Source organism: Hyperolius riggenbachi, chromosome 3 (assembly GCF_040937935.1).
Source record: "Hyperolius riggenbachi isolate aHypRig1 chromosome 3, aHypRig1.pri, whole genome shotgun sequence".
Classification (NCBI taxonomy): domain Eukaryota; kingdom Metazoa; phylum Chordata; class Amphibia; order Anura; family Hyperoliidae; genus Hyperolius; species Hyperolius riggenbachi.
The window spans coordinates 48,271,419-48,295,863 of record NC_090648.1 but is presented as its reverse complement, the minus strand read 5'-3'; the positions used below and the strand labels follow the sequence as shown (position 1 = coordinate 48,295,863).

Below are 24,445 nucleotides of genomic sequence, written 5' to 3'. Positions count from 1 at the left end.
ATTCATACTCTCACGCAGAACCCTAAGATCCCCCTGGTGGAGCCAAACACTAAGAATACCCTGGCAGTGTCTAACCCTAAGGCCCCCCTGGTAGTGCCTAATCCTTAGACCCCCCCTGGTGGTGCCTTACCTTAAAGGTGCATACACACGCACTACTAAATGCAATGATGGGTCCGCCGGACCCTCCCGCTGGGCGGTATTTAGCCAACAGTATGCGCATGTGTACGCGCTGTCGGCGGACTAATAAGGCTGTTTATGAATGATCCGCTTAGCCATTTTGGATTGGGCCATTTTTGGGGGGGGCGGAGGGGTCGCAGCATGATGGGAGAGCACTGGACATTGGCGAGGAGGGGGGCAGTCCCCCCCCTCCCTCACCTCGGGCTCTCTTCTCTGAACTCCCCTCCAGCATCTATCACTGGCAGCAGCGGCGGCAGGCAGGACACATACCTCCATCCACCGTGGAGGTCTGATCTCTAAGTGCATCACGCTACTTTCTGTTTAAACAGGAAGTGTCATCAGACACTTAGAGGAACCTCCGGCAGTGGATAGCAGGAAGGTATGTGTTCCTGCCTGCTGCCAGTAATAGATGCTGGAGGGGAGCGCAGAGGAGAGAGCCCGAGGTGAGGGAGGGGGGGGGACTGTCCCCCCTCCTCGTCGATGTCCAGTGCTCTCCCATCATGCTGCAACCCCTCCGGCCCCCCAAAACGGCCCTGAGCGGACCCTAGAGGGGCTCCGGGCCCCCCGAGGGTGCAGGGGGTTGCATCCCCTATTGTTACGCCCCTGGCAAAGACCCATATAAACAATGCATTCTAGCTTACATAAGTGGTTACAAGATCAAATCGTATCTCCTTTAACAAATAGCAAACATTTAACAGACTTGATCTACAACACTGAGGGACTTTTCACTATGCACACATGTTCTGTGAAGGACAAGAAATTCCTTTTGTCTCTGAAGGTAAAACATTTGTTCTTCAATTATATAACAGGTAATATAATTAATAGTAAAAGACTGGTCCCTAATGACTCAATATAAAATAATAAGGAAAAGAATAAAGTAATTTATATTATTCACACTCCTCCTTTTGATCTTACATTTAAATAATTTAAATAGGATAATTCTATTTTAGCAGCAATATTAATTGTCCCCCTGGGTATAAGTTTTATTTATTAACTGGTGGTATGCAGGATCTACACCAGGGTTGCTCGTAAACGACACTAGTGCGAATCTACTCGCCGTAGTCCGCAACTACGCACCGTAGTTCATAGACGAAGTTTAAAAACATCGCGTACATATTTCCACGTAGTCGTAGTACCGCTATTCGATGCTACGCGTAGTTGACGTATGTATTGTGAAGTCAACCACGCGTGCAATAACTGCATCTATACGGATCATTGCGCATGCACAGAAATATTATTGACTTTCTATACGTATACAATTCCGCATTGGAAGGTGGAATGTATGCATACATTCGTTCACCCATGCTCGTATTTAGCGGATTATTGCGGAAATTTTTCCACATAAGGGCCTAAGCGTCCGCATACACTACGCTTCGCACTATGCAAAACTTTTGTATTTTAACGCATAGTCTACAAAACGCAAACGAAGCATAATTGCGTAGAACTACGCGGAGTTCCAGCATAGCGAAGTTGGCTAATTACGACCATCCCTGATCTACACATATATTACATTAGGTACACACTGAGCACAACAGTATAATATTTGGTGCTCATAGACTAGTACACTGGAACGTTATCATTAGTATTTTAGATATTAATTAGGTTTTTTTTATTTCTCAAGAGACAACAAAATGTAATGGTTACAAAAACTACATGACCTATATGCCCAGCATTGGTGATCTATGAAAATATAAAACTTGTTTTTAATCTAGGGCTACAAACCATTTAATTATAACTTTAAATCAGATTTCTACAGTCCCAAATACAGTATCAGTTAAGAAAAGGTACCTGAGCCATCTCTTTAAAAAGGGCACTGGATATAACCAAGATTTTTTTTTTCAACTATAAAAGGGCACCAAATATAGCCAAGATTTTTTTGGCTATAAAAGGGTGTCGGATATAGCCAAGATTTTTTTTTTTCGAGTATAAGAGGGTGCTGAATATAGCTGATTTTTTTTATTTAGCTATAAACCAGATATAGCCGAGATTGTTTGATAGCTACATAAATGCTGCTACAAGGAGGACGTCTAAAGATCAGTTATATCGGCAGGTGCCTAAATTTGGTTAAATCAATTAAATTTGTTATATCAGTTCAAAATAGGATATATCTTTGACATGAAATGTGGCGAAGATTAGGCACCACCATGGGGGATTAAGGTTAGGCACCACTGGGGGAGTTAGGGTTATGAATCACAAGGAGGGTCTTAGGGTTAGGCACCACCAGGAGGTCTTAGTTTAGGCACCGCCAAGGGGGTCTTAGGGTTAGGCACCACCAATGGGAGTCTTTTTTTTTTTTTTTTCTGAAGGCAAACTATAATATAACAATGTTGCCAAGTTGCTAATTTGGAAGTATCCAGGATTTTTGTTGCTGATGTTTGTAAAAAAAAAAAAGTGATTTTGAAATCTTTTTTTTTTTTCCACCATAACAGCTTCTGGAACAAGTGTATCCCCAGAATCATCAACAGATGGTCCAACCAGTTCACAAGACACCACACCTGACTCATCTACAAGTGGAGCAGTGAGTGTGTCCGATGTGACAAGATCAGCCACATATGAAAGTTCACTAACAACAGATGGAACAAGCGGCACAAGTGTCCCTTCCATTACCGTAACCGAATATTATACAAGTGATTGTAAGTGTAATCTCTGCCTGAGACATATATTCTGCCTCTGAGTTTAAGCACTGTATATTTAAAACACATCTCAATCTTCTACTGCATCCTTTTCCTTGAGTTTTATCTTACATATATTTAAAACTCCATTTTGCTCTATCAAGTTTACAAATATCCTGCTTCAAAACATAGGTAATTGAAAATAAAATATGGCTGTTAAAAGATAGTTATCATGAAAAATTGTAGATACTTATATAAATGTATGTTTCCTTAAAAATAAAATGCACTATAAATTACTTTTTTCATGCGTAACAGGTAGTGAAAATCAAACAGACATAACAGGTTTTGAAATAGTCAATCTCCTCTTAGGGATTCTCTGAGTTTTTTTTAGTTACAAAAGCACTTACTGAACAACAGTTGCTCATTCCAACTGGCAATATACAGTGGTTTGCAAAAGTATTACAGTTGTGCCATACTCCTTCCATTTCTGAATGATCGCTTGAACAGTGCTCTGTGGGATGCTCAAGTCTTTGGAAATCTCTTTGTAGCCTAAGCCTGCTTTAAATTTCTCAATAACTTTATCCCTGACCTGTCTGGTGTGTTCTTTGGACTTCATGGTGTTGTTGTTCCCAATATTCTCTTAGACAACCTCTGAGGCCCTCACAGAGCAGCTTTATTTGTACTGACATTAGATTACACACAGGTGCACTCTATTTAGTCACTAGCACTCATCAGGCAATGTCTATGGGCAACTGACTGCACTCAGACCAAAGGGGGCTGAATAATTACGCACACCCCACTTTGCAGTTATTTATTTGTAAAAAATGTTTGGAATCATGTATGATTTTCGTTCCACTTCTCAAGTGTACACCACTTTGTATTGGTCTTTCACATGGAATTCCAATAAAATTGATTCATGTTTGTGGCAGTAACATGACAAAATGTGGAAAACTTCAAGGGGGCCGAATACTTTTGCAAACCACTGTAGTGTACGTCTTTGTATAGGAGTGCCTTTGTTAAGAATAAAGAAGATATTCAGAATCCCTCATGAGGAGATGGACTAATCCAAACATGCCAGTTATAAGTTGGAAATATCTAGGATTGTTGTTGCTAATGTTTGTAGAAAATAACTGACTTTGATTTTGAAAACATTTTTTCCTCACCATACCAGCTTCTGGAACAAGTGTATTATCAGACTCAACAACAGATAATCCAACCAGATCACAAGATACCACATCTGATTCATCTACAAGTGGAGCAGTGAGCGTGTCAGATGTGACAAGAACCACCACATATGAAAGTACACACACAACAGATGGTACAAGTGACACTTCCATTACAGTAACAGAACATTATACAAGTGATTGTAAGTGTAATTTCTGCCTAAAACATATATTCTGCCCTGAGCTTAAAGTCTACCAGAGATCTCCGCTCACAAAGATTTTTTACTTACTCGGGGCTTCCTCCAGCCCCATAAGCACGGGTGCGTCCCTCACCATCCTCTTGTTGTCCTCCAATTAGCGCCAATGCACAAAGTAAAAAAGACCGGGTCTCAACCTGGATTTAAGATCGGATTGGCCAGTTTATTGCAAATACTACAGTGTCTGCACAACGTTTCGGCCCAAGAGGCCTTTTTCAAGCACTTGAAAAGGCCTCTTGGGCCAAAACGTTGTGCTCTGCACTGTGGTATTTGCAATAAACTGGACAATCTGACCTTAAATCCAGGTTGAGACCCGGTCTTTCTTACTTTTTGCATTGGAGTTACCCTTAGGTGGATAAGGGCGGTGACTGGTCAACTCCCTGGTGAAAAAGTTTGGGTTGCAGCGGTGAGATATTTCTGATTGCTCCGATTAGCGCCAATCAGCTCCAGTATCTGGCTCAGTGATGTCAGCCGGGGTCTTCTGCACATGCGTAGAAGACCCAGACTGAAGCCGACTGAGACAGTTATGGGGGTTGATTCAGGATGAGCGGAGGAAAACGGGAGGATGCATCTGTGCTTATGGGGCTGGAGGAAGCCCCGGGTAAGAAAAAAATCTTTGTGAGCGGAGATCTCTGGTTTTCTTTAAGCACCGTCTATATACTGTACCCTGCTTTACTGCATTATTTTACTTGTATTTCATTTATTTATTGATTTTTTTGTAATAGAGCAATTTATGTATTTAAGCAATGGTGGTGGTTGTGTCTTCCACTGCTGCTACACCTATCATTACTGTCACTGCTGCCACATCTTCTAGCACTGCGCCTAACACTAAGCTCACTACTGCTGTGGCTAACACTTACCTCTTTAATGCTACAGCTATCACTAATCTTCCTTCTAAACCTTCCTAACCTTCCTTCCATTAGACCTTACACCATCTTTAGTATTTTTAAACTTTCCAAACAATGGTAACCATTGAACTGCTTGCTGATCATCTTAGCTATAGCACAACCACTTACCAAGTTGCACTAAATCTAAACATTCCTGCCACAATATAGTTAGGAGCGTATCTGGGTAAACCAGCGCCTGTGGCAAACACTAAAATTGTGCCCCCCCCCCAAAAAAAAACAAGAAAAAAAAACGTACCCCCTTCACGCAAAAGGATAGACCCATTTCTTTCCTCCCTTCATACTGGTAGCCCCCTGTCCTTCTCCCTGTGCTGCGCTCAAAACAGTCCCCCCTCCTTCTGTCCCATGCTAAAATGTATGTATTGAGTCACAGCTCAATACAATTTCCCCTCTCCCCTGTGCTGCCCACCGTTAAACAAGACTTAAAATCAGCGGCGCAGCTAAAATGTATTTATTTAGCCGCCGCTCAAAAATAGTCACCCCCTCCTTCTCTCCGTGCTGCGCGCTGCATGTATCGGCACATAGTAGTCGTGTGGTGAACTTCAAATGCAGGAAGTGGTCACTCCTGCATTTGAAGTTCACCGCGCGACTACTGTGTGCCGGTCTCCTGTCCTGTCTCCTGGTCGCCGCTGATTCCAGGTCTGTTTGCACGCTTTAGCGAAGGCAGAACGGGGAAGAAGGAGGGGGAGAGGTGGAGAAGGAGGGGGAGAGGAACAATACATGCAGCGCAGCACGGAGAGAAGGAGGGGACGACTATTTTTGAACGGTGGCTAAATAAATACATTTTAGCAGCGCAGCACAGGGAGAAGGGGGGTGCAGGCATGGCACCTATGGGTGTTGTGGTGCCTATGGCACTAGCCATAGCTGCACCTCTATAGATACGCCACTGAATATAGCCACAATTAACCTTGCAGGCTATATTACTGTTGTGATGCAACATATACTGCTGCATCAAAATTAACCTCTTCATGATAGGAACTTAATGTTTGATTCTCATGGCCAGTTCCTCTGTTTCCTTGGTGGAACCCCCATGTGTTCTTGTTACTGTCTTTTATACAGTATGCATATTACTTAAGCTATAAAGAACAACTATTGTACTAATTTTAACCCATTGGCAGCTTCAAAGCAATTGTCTTGTTTAAGATAAGTGCACTGCTTTGGACCTAAGTCGTCAGAACGTGTTGTGCTGTAAATTCTTGAAATGATTTGATGTCTCTCTGCTAGCAGAAAATAAAGAAACTGAAAGCAGAAGTTCTTTATTATTGCCTCACACTGCCCCCTAGTGACATGTGACCATAAATACACATCACAGCAGTACTAATTATTAGCAAGGCAATGTAACAAATAAGAAATACAAAAATGTGCTAAGATAAATTGTCCTGGTGCACTAGCAAGCTTCTAAATACATTTTCTGCTAAAGGTTTAAGGATGTGACAATAAGACATTATTAACAGCACTGATGCATACTTTTTTTTTGTCTTGAAACAGCTTCTTCAGCTACTGAAACAAGTACACAAATGGCCCAGACTGGCCCCTCTATAAGTGAAACGGTGGATCTGTCCCAAACAACAGCTGATGCAAGTGCAAGCAGCTTACCAACTGTCACGGACAGAGGAACAACCTCAGATGAAAGTACAACAATAACAATTGTTGATGCAAGCGGTTCATCCATCGCAACAACAGCAGTTTCCTACACAAGCACTGTGGACTCAACAAGTTCTCCAGATACAACAGGGATCTCCTCAGGGTCGCCAGATACAACATTTGGTACAAGCCCAGGGGACATAACTAGCATGAGTACAACAGGATTTGAAAGTCCCCAGTCGACAGCAGATGACACAACTACAAGCATCCCTGATAATGGAAATACAAATGATTCTGCAACAAGTGCAAAGTTGAGTACAGGGACAGATTCCACATCTGTAACAGATTTAGGAAGTACAGGGCCAGGTTCAACAGATACCACATACACAACTACAAGCAACCCATTGAGTTTGTCAACAGATGACACCAGTAAATCCACATATTTTTCATCAACAAATACAGAATATGTAAGTACTAGCAACTTTGTAGAAACTACAGACAGCACCATAACTAGTTTTTCAGCAATAACTTCAGATACAGGTGTCAGTGATTCTGCCAGTACACCAAGCATGACTACTGACACATCTATGCACATCTCTGCTACTGATGACCCAACACGTTTCTCTACAATGTTTACAGAAACTACATTTGAAACCACTACTGATTTTGTGACTAGTGTTAGTAGCAACAGCTTTCCAAGTGTGACTGTTACTACTCTTGGTGGATCATCAATTGTAACAGAATCAGATACTACAGGGTTTTCCAGTTCAACTCAAATTACTTTTGAATCATCAAGTCAACAATATACCCCTGAGATATCAACTCTACTAGATACAGTTTCTTCAGAATCTGTTTGGACAACGCAATCAAAAGATACCTCACAGTTTACAACTGATTCCACACAAAAGTCAGCTTCAACAGACTTATCCAGTTCACCCAAGACAGTTACATCGCAAGCATTCACATCCACAGACATAAGTACTTTAGAGACATCTAGTCTGACTAAAGACTTTACTAAATCTAGTTCATCTGTGTTCAAAAGCACAGAGGAATCTGGTTCAACAAGTTCCTCTATTACTTCAGATATAACCACTCTGACTTCATTAGACACTACTGAGATATCAAAACCATCAATCCCAGATACTAGTTATCCTTTAAGTCCATCTGTCTCAGCCACTAGCCATTCTTTAAGTCCAGTTACACCAGTAACTTCTGAATATACCACCCAAACTAAACCAGCTTCTCCTAATTCCTCTGAAACACCTACAAGTGAATCATATAGCCAAACATCACCCTCTAGTACAGAACCTTCCACTCTAACTGAATCAATAAGTAGTTCAACTCAGCCAACACTGTCACGTGAAACGGTAACTGGTCTAACTAGTAGTGATGTGTCATCCACAACAACTGAAAACATTTCTGCAGAATCTTCTAAACCAACGGATACAGTAACTGTTGATACTCCCACATCTCCAAAAACTACTTCCAGTTCAACTGATCTAATCACAGTTGTTTCATCCAGTCTGACTGGAACAGTATCTTCCCTGCCAACAGACCTTTCCAGTGTAGACTCTTCACGTCTACCTATATCAGTTACTACAGAATTATCCAAACCGACTGAAACCCCTATGACTGAGAAATCAAGCCTTACAAATGTCCCTAGTTCTGAAAACACGGCTGCTTCAGAACCATCTAAATCAGCAGAAACTATTACACCATTGGCTTCTACAGATAGTCCCAAGATAACTTCTTCATCTACATCCTCTACTGAAGTGGTATCCAAGTCAACTGAAATAATTACTCCTGACTTATCTGCAACAACTGATTCGCTGACTGTTGTTTCATCTACATCAACCTTTAAAACTGTGGACTCAACCAATTCAACTTCTGGAGATACTGTTGCAACAATAAGCCCCACTATTAACACTATTTCTACAACAACAGGAACTATGACATCAGGGAAAACAACAGATTCAGTTACATATACGGAGCCAGTTACAACTAACTTATTTAGCTCTACAGCAAGTTCAACTGATGTGAGTGCAGTTACATTAACCACCAGTAAAACTGAACATGTTACAGCTGAATCAGCCACACCAAAAGGAACTTCCACAGCTGAACAATCTAGATCCACCAACACACTTGGTAGCAGTCCGCCAAGTACAACTAAAGTCATGACTGATGTTTCTTTCATATCAACTGAAACAACGTCTTCAGACTCATCTGTGACATCTGACTCAACTACATCAATATTATCTTTGAAATCAACAGAACAAACCAGTCAGGAATCCTTCAAGACAACTCAGGTGGTTACAACTAAATCGGTCGGCTCAACAGAATCACTTACCAGTGTATCATCGACTCAGACTGAAACAGTGATTACAGGATCACCTGCATCTGTCACTGTTCAATCATCCACATCAACTGAAACTACCTCAACCAGACCAATAGTATCAATCACCAATGAATCATCAACCACAGTGTTAATGTCAAGTTCAACTCTACCAACAGGGACTAAAGTAACTGTGCTGACTGAGTCTAAGTCTACCGAATTACCACTGCCAACCATAACTAGTGCTGCTGCATCACCAAGCTCAACAGTTACTATAACTGCTGAAACTCACATGTCTACAGAATTCACTGTAACTCAAACAAGTAGATCAGTAGAGGTATCTAGTCAATCAACCAATTCATCTCAGCCAGTTACTGCATTTTCACCAAATTCAAATGAACCAATCACTTCTCCAACCACAAACACTGTTACTTCCTACTCTGCATTGACTTCAGCCTCAATGATTCCAGATACAAATGTATCTTTGCAGACAATATCCACAGTAACACCAGAGACAGGCCAAACTTCCAGCAGTTTAACATTCACTACCCCATTAATCTCAACAACTCCAAATATCAACCAATCTTCGTCAGTGACAACAGGCATGAATACAGAAACCAGTAACCCAACAAATCAAACTACCACTGGATTGCCAAGCTCCAGTGCATCAACGAGTGTGCTGTCTTCTACCACTAGCAACATTTTAACTCTGACTACAATGCCAAGTAAGTCAAATTGTATTCCCTGATAAGTGCTACCACTTTTTGTGGTCTATACGGTCTATGCTCATTCCAAATTGAAATTTCTACATTTCCAATCGGAACTCCCATTTCCGCATCGAAATGTGGAAATTATAGTGCGGGAAGCGGATTTCGTTGGAAGCGGCGAACATTTCCACGGAAATTCTGCTATGACGTTATTCGGTAATTTTAAGCCAATCAGAAGTCTTGGAATGAATAAGCCAATCAGAGAATGAGTATTTGTAGTGCGGTTAGCGGTATGCAGAAAGTTCCACGGAAATCAGCTATACCGATATTTGGTAATTTTAACCCAATTAGAAGTCTCAGAATGAATAAGCCAATCAGAGAATGAGGATTTGTAGAGCCGGAAGTGGTAGGCAGAAATTTATGTGGAAATCCGCTATACCAGTATTCTGTAATTTTAAGCCAATCAAAAGTCTCAGAATGAATAAGACATTCAGAGAATGAGGATTGGTAGTGCAGGAAGCGGTAGGGAAAAATGTACACAGAAGTTGTAGAAAAGCAGAAATCCATGGAAATCGGAATACCGTTGGCATACTGCCAGTGGCGGCTCCAGGAAATTTTTTTAGGGGGTGCTATGCAGGTGCTGGACCAATTTCCGGGGTAGCTTATGAGGGTATGGCTACAACCTGTGGCGCGCCGCGGCAAACAAATGGGCGTGGTCATGACCAGATGAGGGTGGAGCTAACTGTAATTTAACGTGAACCCGGGGTGAGAGTGATAAGGAGGCTGCCATATTTATTTCCTTTTAAACAATTCTAGTTGCCTGGCAGCCCTGCTGATCTATTTGACTGCAGTAGTGAACTGAATTACACCAGAAACAAGCATGCAGCTAATCTTGTCAGTTCTGACAATATTGTCAGAAACTCCTGACCTGCTGCATGCTTGTTAAGGGTCTATGGTTGAAAGAATTTGAGGCAGAGGACCAGCACGGCAGCTAGGAAGCTGGTATTGCTTAAAAGGAGATAAATATGGCAGCCTCAATATTATTCTCACCTCGGGTTCCCTTTAAAAGTGCAACGCAAAGACAGAGGGCCCAAGTTTTGGTGACCCTTTCCCGAGAAAATTCACATAATTGTGCAGGTTTTCTCAAGAAAATACACGTGATGTGAGCAGATTTGAACAAAAAACACATTCAATAATTTGGCAGATCTGACCCCAATATGGACAATCCTTGGCAGATCTGACCACAATATGCACAATCGTTAGCAGATATGACCCCAATATGCACATCGTTAGCAGATATGACCCCAATATGCACAATTGTTAGCAGATATGACCCCAATATGCACAATCATTAGCAGATATGACCCCAATATGCACAATTATTAGCAGATATGACCCCAATATGCACAATCGTTAGCAGATATAACCACAATATGCACAATCGTTAGCAGATCTGACCACAATATGCACAATCATTAGCAGATCTGACCACAATATGCACAATCCTCAGCAGATATGACCCCACTATACACAATCCTCAGCAGTTCTGACCACAATATGCACAATCCTCAGCAGATCTGACCACAATATGCACAATCCTCAGCATATCTGCCCCAATATGCACAATCATTAGCAGATATGGCCCCAATATGCACAATCGTTAGCAGATATGACCCCGATATGCACAATCGTTAGCAGATCTGACTACAATATGCACAATCGTTAGTAGATATGACCCCAATATGCACAATCGTTAGCAGATCTGACCACAATATGCACAATCCTCAGCAGATCTGACCACAATATGCACAATCCTCAGCAGATCTGACCACAATATGCACAATCCTCAGCAGATTTGACCACAATATGCACAATCCTCAGAAGTTCTGACCACAATATGCACAATCCTCAGCAGTTCTGACCACAATATGCACAATTCTCAGCAGTTCTGACCACAATCAGCACCACTTGTTGAAAAAGAAAAACCCATTTACTCACCTACAGTCAGAAGACCTCTTGTCCCGACCTCCTCCTGTCCCGATCTCCTTGTGGCGCGCAGCTCCCACGATCCTCTTCCTTCTCGACGTCACGTGACTTCCTGACTCGAAGTCTGCAGAGCAGGGCTTTCAGAAGCCATCTTACCGTAGCCCTGCTCTGCTGCTTCGGGCTGCCGCTGTGAACTGACTCGGCGTCTCTAAGACGCCTGAAGTCAGTTCACGCCAGGGGGTGCTTTGGGGGTGCCTGGACAATTCTAGGGGGTGCTTGAGCACCCAAAGCACCCCCCCTGGAGCCACCTCTGCATACTGCAGAATACCTTTCGGAATAAAGCGGTAGCGGAGATCGGCGTTTGAGGAAGGCGGAATTTATGCGGAATCGGAAATTCGCATCTCCGACCATCCGTAGTCTATACCAAAGTGTGTATTTTTTAATTTTTTGGGTCTGAAATAAGATTTAATCATACATTTGTGTCATGTCCATCACTTATAGGTACTACTCCAGGCTGTCAGAATGGTGGACAGTTTGACGGCTCAAAGTGTATCTGCAAGGGGAACTTTTATGGGACTTTGTGTGAATTCATTTTGGATGAGATTATACCAAGTAAGTCTGCTGTTATGTCCCTCTATGGGATTTACAACCTTACCAAGTGCAATAAAGAAATATGTACTACTGAATTACACCACATGCCCTTTAAGGAACATGTGAACTAAGAGGGATATGGAGGCTGCCATATTTATTTCCTTTTAAAAATTCAGATTGCCTAGCTGTCCTTTTCAACCGCTGTCTAGCCATAGACCCTGAACAAGCATGCAGATCAGGTTTTCCTGACTTAAGTCTGACTGGCTTAGCCAGTAGCCACATGCTTGTTTCAGGTGTGTGATTCAGCCACTAATTCAGTCATGAGATCAGCAGGATTGCCAGGCAACTGGTATCATTTAAAAGGAAATAAATATGGCAGCCTTCATATGTCTCTCACTTCAACTATACTTTAAAGAGGTTATACAGCCAAATTACAGATTTTATTGATCCCTTTCAGGTAAAAAGGTATAACATCTTGCCAGGTTTTTAACTTTTCTTTCTTTGAGCCCCGGAAGCCGTTATTTCTGGCGTGTAGATGCGCCCCCAATCCAAATGCTCTGGTGCTACTGTGGCACTTTGTATCTCAGATACAGCGCTGCAAGGGGGCGGGGCTATGTGCCGGCAGTGCAGGCTTGGGGTGGGTGCTCGGGTGGAGACTTGAAAGCTAAAAACTCAGCAAGTCTCCTTTAAACAATTTTACTTCAGCTGTCATTACAGAAATAGGGAGATTGCTATTGCTGCTGATGTTCTGACAATGCGAGCGTTCTGGCCGTATTGCTGATAACCTTCTGGCTTTATAAATCTAAATGATTCACTTGCGCTACCATCATTTAGGGCGCATTCACACGAGAAGCGCTTTTCTGAGCGTTTTTGCGATTGATTAGCATTTTTTAAAATCGCTCCCATTCACTTTCATTAAAATTGCGGTAAAAATCATGGAAAAATTGGTGCGATTTTCGTGTTGTTTTCCCGCAATTTTGACCGCGATTTTAATGAAAGTGAATGGGTGGCATGTAAAAATTGCATTAGGAATAAACTGACTATTTTTATGTGTGCTTTCAGATTCAGTTAACTTTTTCATTGAGAAAAAACATGAAAATGGGAACAGTGGGGTTGGGCCCTTAGAATGGCCATGAATACAGGCTTCAATAAGATCACAGTCTGTATTCCTAGGCTTGCTCTGTATGATCTTCATTGGAGGTCAGGAGGGAGCTGCTGGGAGGGGGAAGGGGATTAGTTACAAGGGGCTGCAAACTCTGGGCCTTCCTGCGTCTTTTTCTGTTGGGGCTGTTCTGTGCCTCTCCCCTACTTTTTTGCTGCTCCCTGCTTTTTTTTACTGTTTATAATTTTGCTGATTCCTAAACACTTTATTTTTGTTGTCTAAGTTTATGCTGTATTAGAAGTGATGTTTATTGATGGTATAATCCACACTTTGCACTGATGAAGCACCCCCAAAACCTTGAAACAGATGACTGCTAGTTGGCTTATAGAGCCCTGCCATTATATGCCTGGCAGTCCTGCTGATCTGTTTGGCCAATAATTCTGCATGTCTGCCCAATAGAACGACAGGGCTTTTGTTTATTCTCAAAGAAGAAGAAGAAGAAAGAGAGGCAGAAAGGGAAACTTGCAAACACTTCGTTTTCAAAGTTGTCGCTAATTAACATGAATTACCCTGTTATTATTTTAAAATGATTGCTATTTTTACTTTTGTCAAACAGCTATTGAAGCTACAGTCGATGTAATAGTTACTGTGAAAAATGTCAACTTTTCAAAGGAGCTACAAGACTTTTCTTCTACAGTGTTCCAAGACTTTAAAGTGAGGTTTCAGGAGCAGGTATGTTAAGGAACTGAAACTGGTCAGTTACACATTACCAGACTTTTTCCCAATATCACAGCGTTACTTTAAAATGGACCTGAACTCTTGCACAGGACAGAAGGAAAACATAAATAAAAGCACCCTGTATGTATTTAGAGAGTTTACCCTGTCTAATCCCCCCTCATTTGTGTCTAATAAGTGTAATTTGATCCCTCACCTGGGTCAACTGACTGCCATGGTAGGTAAGGCAGATAAGCTTATTTGAAAGCATGGGATGCTAACCCTATGTCTGCTTCCATGAAAGCAGGACGTGGAAACAATGCAGATTTCTTATAAGATTTGTATCAGCTGTGACAAAGAAATGCTTTTTCTTTCAAGGTTGCTATGCTTTTGTTTATCTTTTAGAGCAGGGAGGAAGTTCTGAGTTCAGGTCCGCTTTAAATAAGCCATAGTGCATTCTGACTTGATTTGACATGTGCTTTCCTCTTCCTTCCTGTAGATGTCACTCATATACCAGAAAGTGCCAAAGTACCAAGGTGTAAGGATTGTAAACATCACGTGAGTATTAGATATCTGTGCATTGGACACAAACATAAAAAAGTCCTAATAAAAATGTGAAAGACCAGAACGGAAGGGCGCGCGGGAGGGGGGGGGGGTACGGCTAGAATTATCTTGAACATATTTACTCACACCATAGATAGATCGATAGATAGATAGATAGATAGATATTTTCTTAACAGATCAATAAATTGTCTTTATAAAGAGAAGAGTAAACCTAGTGCAACAAAATTAACATTTAACAACTGGTACCACCTAGCATGCATTCCAAAAGGGTCAGACTGGGACACTAAGGGCCCACCAGGAAAGTTTCAGCCTGCCCCCCCCCCCTCCCCCAAAGGTGAACTTTAGATAAAATAATCAAGTGGTTACATGCCTCATGATGAATCATCGAATAGTCAAATGCCGCTAAATAAAAATATTAAGTAGTCGCACACCACCCCGACAGGGATGGTCATAGTCAGCCAACTTCGCTACGCTGGAACTACGCATAGGTTTTTGCAATTACGCTTCGCCAAACTACGGCTTCGAAATCAAATATTTGCTTCGTATGCATTTCGTAGAATACGTGTTAAAATACGAAATAACGCATAGTGGGAAGCGTATTTTATGCGGACGCTTATGCTCACATGCAGAGAATTTGACGCATTAATTCCTCTTTAATTGCTTATACCTGGAACTTTTCTATGCGTACATTCCCCTTTCCAATGCGTAAATTTGTAAGCATACAGTCGCATGCAGAAAATTAGCCACATGTAACGCATTCATAGTTCACTACGCAATACACATGTAAACTACGCATAGTGGGCGTAAGCTTCGCATAGAGGTACTTTGCTACGCGTAAATTCGCAAGCATAGTTTTTATACTTCGCCTACAAACTACGATGCGTAGATGCAAACTACGATGCGTAAATTCACACTGGCGTAGTTTCTGCTCACCCCTGCCACCAGATAAAATAATTAAGTAGCCTTACAATGTAAATGCCTTACAATAAATAGCCAGGTGCATCAAAATAAAATAATTTAGTACCCAAACGGGCCCTGTATGCATAGATTAAGTAGCCATGTTCCCCAGAAAACAGAATTAAGTAGCCATGTGCCTATATAAATCAATATTAGGTAGTCTGTGCTGGCTGGGAAGGGCTGGGTGCTTTGCTGGGTGCTACTGCCTGCAATGCTGGGTGGCCTTATTGGAGTTAGTTATTGGAGAGTATGCAGGGCCTGAGGCAAGTGTCATAAGAAGGGCCTAGAGCCTGAGTATAGCTGCCCCCAGTATAGGTAGTCAACTATAGGTGTCCCCAGCATAGGTAGTTAGCTATAGGTGCTCCCAGTATAAGTAGCAAGTTATAGGTGTCCCTGTTATAGGTAGTTAGCTATAGGCACCCCCACTATAGATAGCAGGTTATAGGTGTCCTCGGTATAGGTGGTTAGCTATAGGTATCACCAGTATAGGTAGTTAGCTACAGGTGTCCCCGGTATAGGTAGAAAGTTATAGATGTCCCCAGCATAGGTAGCAAGTTATAGGTGTCCCCAGTATAAGTAGTTAGCTATAGGTGAGACTAGTATAGGTAGCAAGGTATAGGTGTCCCCTGTATAGGTAGCCGGGTCTATAGGTGTCCAAGTTTAGGTAGCCAGGTCTATAAGTGTCCCCAATTTAGTAAGCCAGGTCTATAGGTATCCCCAATTTAGTTAGACAGTTCTATAGGTGTTCCCAGTTTAGGTAGCCAGGTATATAGGTGTCCTCAGTATAGGTAGCCAGGTCTATAGGTGTCCCAAGTTTAGGTAGCCAGGTCTATAGGTGTCCCCAATTTAGTTAGCCAGGTCTACGGGTGTCCTCAGTATAGGTAGCCAGGTCTATAGGTGTCCCCAGATTAGGTAGCCAGGTCTATAGGTTTCCCCAGTTTAGTAAGCCAGGTCTATAGGTGTCCCCAGTTTAGTTAGCTAAGTCTATAGGTGGCCCCAGGTTAGGTAGCCAGGTGTATAGGTGCCGCCTGTCTCCTGGAAGGGGAAGTAGCAATGCACAGAGTGGCGGGGAGGGAGGGCAGCCCCTCTCACCTGAAGCCAACCCTTGCACACTCCCACCCAGACCAGAATATAGAGCAGCGGCAGCGAGCGGGGAACAACTTACTACTTTCTGGTTCCAGCTCTGCGTGCGGCTGCTCTGGTCTTTTCTGCTGTCCAATTATGCTCTCAAAGGAAGCACAGTGAGAGTGTGATTGGAAAACAGTCAGAGAAGACCAAACCAGAGCAGCAGCACGCAGAGCTGGAACCAGGAAGTAGTAAGTTGTTCCCCACTTGCTGCCGCTGCAAAACATTCTGAAGGGAGGCGCGTGGAAGGGGGGCCCAGGTGGGGATGGGGGGAGGCTGCTCCCCCTCCTGCCACTGTATGTTCCTCCTGCCTGCACTGTGCCTCCTCCTGTATCCAGCCCGAAGGCTGGATCTGTAGTTTTCAGGGCCCCCGGGGCCACTGATGCCACGTGACATCACTGTGATTAAAATTCCCCCCGGGGAAAATCCTGAGCCTCTGCTGGCCCAGTCCGACCCTGCATGCCATAAAAAGGGCAGCGCTGTTTAGAAATATCACATACATTATTAACAGTCATAGCAGCAGTTATATTACAGCTTTCACTTCTTAAAATATATATTTAAACTCAATTTAAGCTAGTGCACACCAAAATTGTAATTGCAATCGCTAGCGCTTAGCCATTGCGATTTTGTAAAGCACATTTTTTAGAGCGGTTTTTGAATGAATGAGCATCCTTGCACACTCATTCAAGCTGAATCGCACCAAAAATAAAATGCTACATGCATTGCATTTGCATTTTTTTAATTTAAAAAAATGCTGCAGTGGAAAGACCCTCAAAGGGTTACAGTAGCCAAGTGCTTTCCAAAGAGCTGGCGATTCTTGGTGTGCCCTAAGGGCTCTTTTCCACTGAGAGCGATTTGCTTCAAATCGCAAAAAGCTAGCGATTTTTAAATCGCCAGGGTTGCTATTTTAACCACTTAAGGGCTGCAGTGTTAACCCCCTCAGTGACCAGGCCATTTTTTACGAAATAGGCCACTGCAGCTTTAAGGCATCGCTGCAGGGCTGCACAACTCAGCACACAAGTGATTTCCCCCCCTTTCTCCCCACCAACAGAGCTTTCTGTTGGTGAGGTCTGATCCAGCCGGCGTGTTTATTTATTTATTTGTTTTTTATTTTTTCCTAATAAATTGTTCTGTTTTTTATTTATTTTATTATAGCAGTGCCCTCCCTCCCCCCGCCAGCCAATCAGCACGATCGTCTGTCATCGGCTTCGGCTTATAACAGTGGATCACCGTTGTGCCTCTGGAGGGGATAGCCGAGTGACACGGCTGTCCCCTGTACAGCGCTGCCTTAGATAGCAGAGCTGTACCTAGTAAATAGACGGTGGTTTCGCCAACTAAGATTCTACGAGCGGCAATCACCACAGAGAGACTGATCCAGTGGGGATGTGCACACATCGGCGCACGTGATCCCCTGCAGTCCCCTCCCCTAGCACTTCACGCCAATCGGCGTGGAGTGGTCCTGGGGCTGCCATCGCGTTCACGGCAACTGGTGGGGAGCGATCGGCAAGAAGTTAACATAAGAATCGTGAAAAGTATATACCCCTATCATGATTAGATTTTCTGTAAATTACAATAGCTTTTTGGTGCTATTATGCTATTATGTTAAAGCGGAATATAACCCTGCATTTCAACTTTGCTCTAAAACATTATTTACAGCATATTATATGCAACCAGCATTTTTTTTTACTAGACCAGCATTGGAAGGGTTAAACACAGAGGTTTAAAGTTCCGTGGAGAGATATGCAGAAGTTCAGATTGTTACATTCTATTTAGTTGAATGTATCTATTGATAAATGTTACACACTCTTTGGCTGTCCTCCAACTCCTTCTCAGTCAGAGAGAGTGAGTCACATTCAACACTTAAATACATTTATGTAAACAAAATGTATCTATGTCAGCTTCGGATGATCTCCAGGAACTTTAAAGCTCTGTGTAACCCTTCCAATGCTGGTCTAGTAAAAAAAAAATGCTGGTTGCATATAATATACTGTAAATAATGTTTTAGAGCAAAGTTGAAATGCAGGGTTATATTCCGCTTTAAAAGATAAATGCAAAATCCCAATTGCTTAAAAAAACTGATAAAAAACGCAATTGCTTGCGTTTGTGTTTTCCTTTTGCGATTGCTAGTGGAAATAAGCCCTAAGTTGTCTAGTTCATCAGATATATATTTCATTGTAACCTTTTTTTTATTCTGCCAAACAGTGTATCCATAGAATAATTGTATCCATAGAATAATTGCATAATTAACTTTCTGTCTACAAGCAAATTTAGGGGAAAACCATTATTTTAATAAGGAACTGCAATCAAAACCATCAAAAATTTTAGCAGTAATTAATGCTCCTTCTAATATACTGTAGATTATATTACGTTTTACTATGTATGCTTTTAGGGTAATTTCCAGGAAATTATTGAAACTGCATTATTACTGTTTTCAATCACTGTACACCAAAATATACCAAACTAATTAACACCAAAAACATATTCCTAGATATTGTCTAAGTGCCTACCAAGAAAATAAAAACTATGAAAAAACTATGATAGCCTTGAACTTTTTGTTTACTGCTAATTTACTAGCTGTTTATGGTGAAACTCTGGTGATGAAGCTGCTAATTTGCGTTTTGGTTAATGCATTTTGTTTCCTTTTTTGCCTTTTATTCTCAGACACTTGTATCTATGGGAAAAGTTGGATTCAGTTTTTCCTATTTATTACTTTTAGAGGGACGGTGTAACGATTGGTGTCAGCAACACAGATATTTCTGATTATTGGTGATCTGCAGTATCACCAATAATACAGATGCTATACCTGATTATGTAGTGATCTGCAGAATCACCAATAATACTAGTATAGCTAGACACAGGACACCCAATGTGATATAGTGTTTTGTGCAACAGTAATTGGAGAGGCTATCTCCCGAGAAGCGGGAGATACAGACACTACTGCAGCCTAGGACTCCCTGAGGGGAAGGGAATCAGGCTGTACTGCAGCCTGTGGACACCTGAGGAGCAGGGACCACTGACTAGAGAAATATTGATAATGATAGGTCTGCAGCTAGAGATTCCCTGAGGAGCAGGGAATCAGACTGTACTGCAGCCAAGGATTCCCTGAGAGGCAGGGAATCAGACTGTACTGCAACCAGTGGACCTTTGAGAGGTAGAGACCCACTGACTGTGCTGCACGATGGTCTCCAGTGGAGCTGGTGACCAAAGGCTTGATATAGCCGCTAATAACCACCTGAAAAGCAGGCGTCACAGGAGTATAGTAAGGCTGATCTCCCAGGGGCTAGGTGACAGCCAGAAATGTCAGACAAGCCAGGTCAGCAACACATGGACAGACAAAATACAGAAGCGGAAGACTGATTCGGTATCCAGGTACAAGCAATGCTGGCAACAGATAATCAGATGGGCAGAAGTACCAAATCAGAGGACAGGAGGGTAGTCAGGAAAGCCAAAGGTCATAACAGGTAACAGAAATATCTCTCAATCCTAGTCTTAGGTGTGAAGTCCTTGGTCTCAACACCTGGGATCTAGTCTAACAGATGATAGTAACAATATAGTGATCTCCTAGTCTTAGGTGTGTGGTCCTTGGTCTCAACACCTGTGAACTAGTCTAACAGATGATAGTAACAATATAGTGATCTCCTAGTCTTAAGTGTGAGGTCCTTGGTCTCAACACCTGGGAACTAGTCTAACACATAAACAGTAGTAAGCAATAGTACTTTAAAGCTATCAATGGAATCTGACTCAGTGTGTCCCAGCTCCGGCTGGTTCTAACACACTATGGGATCTGACTCAGGTCTGAGCACTCACACGTAATGTTCGCAACAGCAGAAAACTTGCAAGTGACAAGCAAGTCCAATATATACTAAAAGCGCTCCACAGCGCCGCCCCAGTCACTCAGCCAATCCGGAGCACAGCCGGAGTCAGCTGATCGGCATGATCAGCTGACTCCCCTTCTAGCAGCATAAAGGACCTGTCGCCTGGCGCGCGCGCGTAGTTCTCCATCTGTGTGCACTAGAAGGACCAGGCAAGGCAGTATCACGCTGCTGCGCGGCAACAGCCGCCGGCTGGAACGCGGAGATAGCCGCCATGCCGCTCTCCCATGCGGCGGCATCTCCGCTATTCATTACAGACGGGGTTTAATAATAATGAATGTGCCAGAATAAAACTCTATTCATTCTGGAACTTAATTTATATAATGGTCACATGGTGGGTGTCAAAATGCCTACATGTAATAATGTTGCGCAATGCCAAGGACACCTTTGTTAAATGGATATAGCTGATATTAGAATCCTCTACAACTTAATTCATGTCAGTAATATTTACCAATAATTTCATATGACCTAACCCTACTCTCACAAAGAACCCTCCCTATACCGGTACCTAACCCTAAGATGCTCCTGGTGGTGTCTAATATTAGGACTCCCCTGGCGGTGCCTCACCTTAACTTCCCCAACTGTAGTGCCTAACCTTAACCCCCCCTAATTGGTGGTGCCTAACCTTAACCTCCTCTTGTGGTGCCTAACCTTAACCCTCCTTAGTGGTGCCTAACTTGAAGCCACCTTCCCAGTGATGCTTTACCTTATTCCCTCCTGGTGGTATCTAGCCTTATCTGCCCCCTGGTGATGCCTATCCTTAACACCCCCAGGTAAGTGCCTAACCTATCCCCCCCTCCTCCAGTTACACACCCTATCATGCTCGCTAGCGCCCTCTTGAACCCAATATGTAAACTGATGCTACAGTAGCCGCAGTTGGCATAGTGGGCGCCATTTTCAACAGGACATTTTTAACTGCTTCCTCTATGCGGAGTACTGTAATCGGAGAGGTCCAAATCAGTCCCCCCTGTCTAGCCGATATTATGTTGAAGACCATATTAGAGCCCAATCACTCCATTTACACAGCTTGCCACAAAGACTGTGATTTAAGGTTAGCTGTCCCGTTGGATGGTAGGATACTTGCAAGTAGTGCTGCTCATCCGGATTCCGGATACCCGAACTACCCAAATAATCCAAACTTTTTCCGCTATTCAAACTCTGATCCAGATTCCGGATATCTGTGTAAATCCAAAATGGCACTATCCAAGTTAACTCGGATATCTATCTGAAATCCGGAATTCGGACGAATACTTAGTTTGGATATCCTAATCCGAATACTGTAACCATGGAGATGACTCCTTGACATCATTGAGCCAATCAGAGGGCTCCCAGCCTAAGCCCTAGCAACCAATCACAGAAGGGAACCCTGGCCAGCCCCTCCTGACCTCATTGAGCCAATCAGAGGGCTCCCAGCCTAAGCCCTAGCTACCAATCACATAAGGGAACCCTGGCCAGCCCCTCCTGTATATAAGGAGGGGTGCCATGATAAGAAATCTCGTCCTTGCTTGTGTGACTGCTCACTGAGAGACATACTCTAGTGCTGTTGGCCTAGCAAGTGCTGTATACAGTGGTAAACCTAAAGCCCCATCTACACGATACGATCCGATTAAATCCGACATGTCTGATCAGGATCAGGATTCAATTGGGCGAGTCTTTCCCTGTTGTTGGCAAGAGGGGGACATGAAGTGGCTGGGAATCACTATGCCTGCCTTACCACCCTTTACCACCACCACAACCTCCTGGTTCCTACTGATTGTCAACTATTACTAACTAAGCCGCCTCATTCACAATTTTTTTACAGCCGTGGTACCAACGCTACGTACCACATACAATCTCCGGCATGCTCCTGGCACACGTTACACCTGCTGCAGCTGCATTTCCATGCTCCTGCTACCTGTGCCAGGGTGCCACAGGTCACTGCTGATGTGCTGATGCCACCTATATTTAACCCAAAACACAATTGCTGTGTAATTTTTTGTTATTTACAGCCATTTTTTTTTTTGTATTTTAACTCCCCACATAATCAATTAGTGTTTCTCTTTAAAAAAAACATTATACTACATCGGAGCATCTGAGCACCCCTACTTGCAAGGTTTTTTTGTTTGTTTGTTTGGTTTTTATTTAAAATGACTCTTAAAATCTTAAGTGCCCCAATTTGCTTAGGCAATTTACAACTCCAGTAATGTGGCAAAAATTTAAAACTATTCCATTTATCTTTAGGGAAGGAAGCGTTGTGGTCGATCACTTGGTCGTTTTTCAAGTTACTGCTGCTGAATATGACACGACGGTCACTGAAATGGAAACACTTCTGCAAGTCACGGAGTGCACAAATGGCACCGTGATTGACAGTGAGTACCGCAAATATACACATTTTCCATAAATAGGTAGCATTCATAGTACAGAAAATTACATTTTTTTATTTCCTTTCTTTCACAAAATAGAAAAAAAAAAGAAAAAAAAAGAAAAATTACATTTAAATAATTATTGGATGGTAAAAAGAGTATCATTCACTAATAACAATTAATTTTCTAAATTTCTCTTTTTTTTAACACAAATGAATAAATCCCATTTTGTTCCCCTTTTTCTTACAGCAACGCTGTGTTTTAGGGAAAATACAACAAAGGTTAAAAAGACGGAATTAAATTATACAAGTAAGTTTCCTGTCTGTACAGCAACAATACTGATCAACGAAAGACAAAATTCAATCACACTGACCAAATCTTCCTTAAGGGCCCATTCACACTAGAAGCGCATTTTTGAGGGTTTTGCGATTGATTAGCGCTTTTTAAATTTGCGCCCATTCACTTTCATTAAAATCCCAGAAAAAATAGCAGAAAAATCGCTACAATTTCGCAATCGCGTACGCAAAAATCGCAGTGATTTTTTTCCACAATTCTGACCGCCATTTTAATTACGATAAAGTGAATGGAAGCGATTTAAAAAAAAATGCTAATCAGTCGCAAAACACTCAGAAAAGCGCTTCTAGTGTGAATGGGCCCTAATTGTATTGTCTACCAAAATGTTTGCTCAATTAAAAGATCAATACTGTACAAAACTGTGACTAAATGTGGCAGAAACTCTTAACCTCCTTGCCGGTCCAATTCCCACCAGCAAGGAGGCAGTGCAGCACTTTTTTTTTATTTATTTTTTTCAAATCATGTAGCGAGCCCAGGGCGATCAGAGTAAGCCGGAAATCCCATTCAGAACAGGATTTCCTGCAGGGCTTCCCCGGTCGCCATGGTGACGGGGCGGGATGACGTCACCGACGTCATGGACGTCGGGACGTCAGAGGGAATCCCGATCCACCCCTAAGCGCTGCCTGGCACTGATTGGCCAGGCTGCGCAGGGGTCTGCTGGGGGAGGGTTCGGCGCGGCGGGTAGCAGCGAATCGGTGTAGCAAAGTGCTAGCTGCGTGTAGGAAAAAAAATTATGCAAATCGGCCCAGCGGGGCCTGAGAAATCCTCCTGCACAGGTTACCCCGAGCTGAGCTCGGGATAACCGGCAAGGAGGTTAAAGGACAACTGAAGAGAGGGGGATATGGAGGCTGCTATATTTATTTCCTTTTAAGCAATACCAGTTGCCTGGCAGTCCTGCTGATCCTCTGCCTCTAATACTTTTAGCCATAAACCCTGAACAAGAATGCAGCAGATCAGGTGTTTCTGACATTATTGTCAGAGATAACAAGTTTAGCTGCATGCTTGTTTCTGGTGTGATTTAGTGACTACTGCAGCCAACTAGATCAGCAGGGCTGCCAGGCAAATAGTATTGTTTAAAAGGAAATAAATATGGAAGCCTCC

General features: G+C 42.7%; 1 protein-coding gene across 7 annotated transcripts in view; it reads left to right on the top strand.

Annotated features, from left to right (window-relative positions):
* LOC137562594 (serine-rich adhesin for platelets-like) overlaps positions 1-24,445 on the top strand; it is a 110,440-nt gene that overhangs the window by 67,280 nt on the left and 18,715 nt on the right. For all 7 annotated transcript variants that reach the window (XM_068274086.1, XM_068274085.1, XM_068274087.1 and 4 more), the window contains 8 exons: positions 2,607-2,810; positions 3,961-4,155; positions 6,603-9,755; positions 12,225-12,335; positions 14,033-14,148; positions 14,630-14,688; positions 22,869-22,996; positions 23,240-23,299. In XM_068274086.1, coding sequence (XP_068130187.1) covers positions 2,607-2,810; positions 3,961-4,155; positions 6,603-9,755; positions 12,225-12,335; positions 14,033-14,148; positions 14,630-14,688; positions 22,869-22,996; positions 23,240-23,299 — 4,026 coding nt within the window. The remainder of the gene's footprint in view (positions 1-2,606; positions 2,811-3,960; positions 4,156-6,602; positions 9,756-12,224; positions 12,336-14,032; positions 14,149-14,629; positions 14,689-22,868; positions 22,997-23,239; positions 23,300-24,445) is intronic.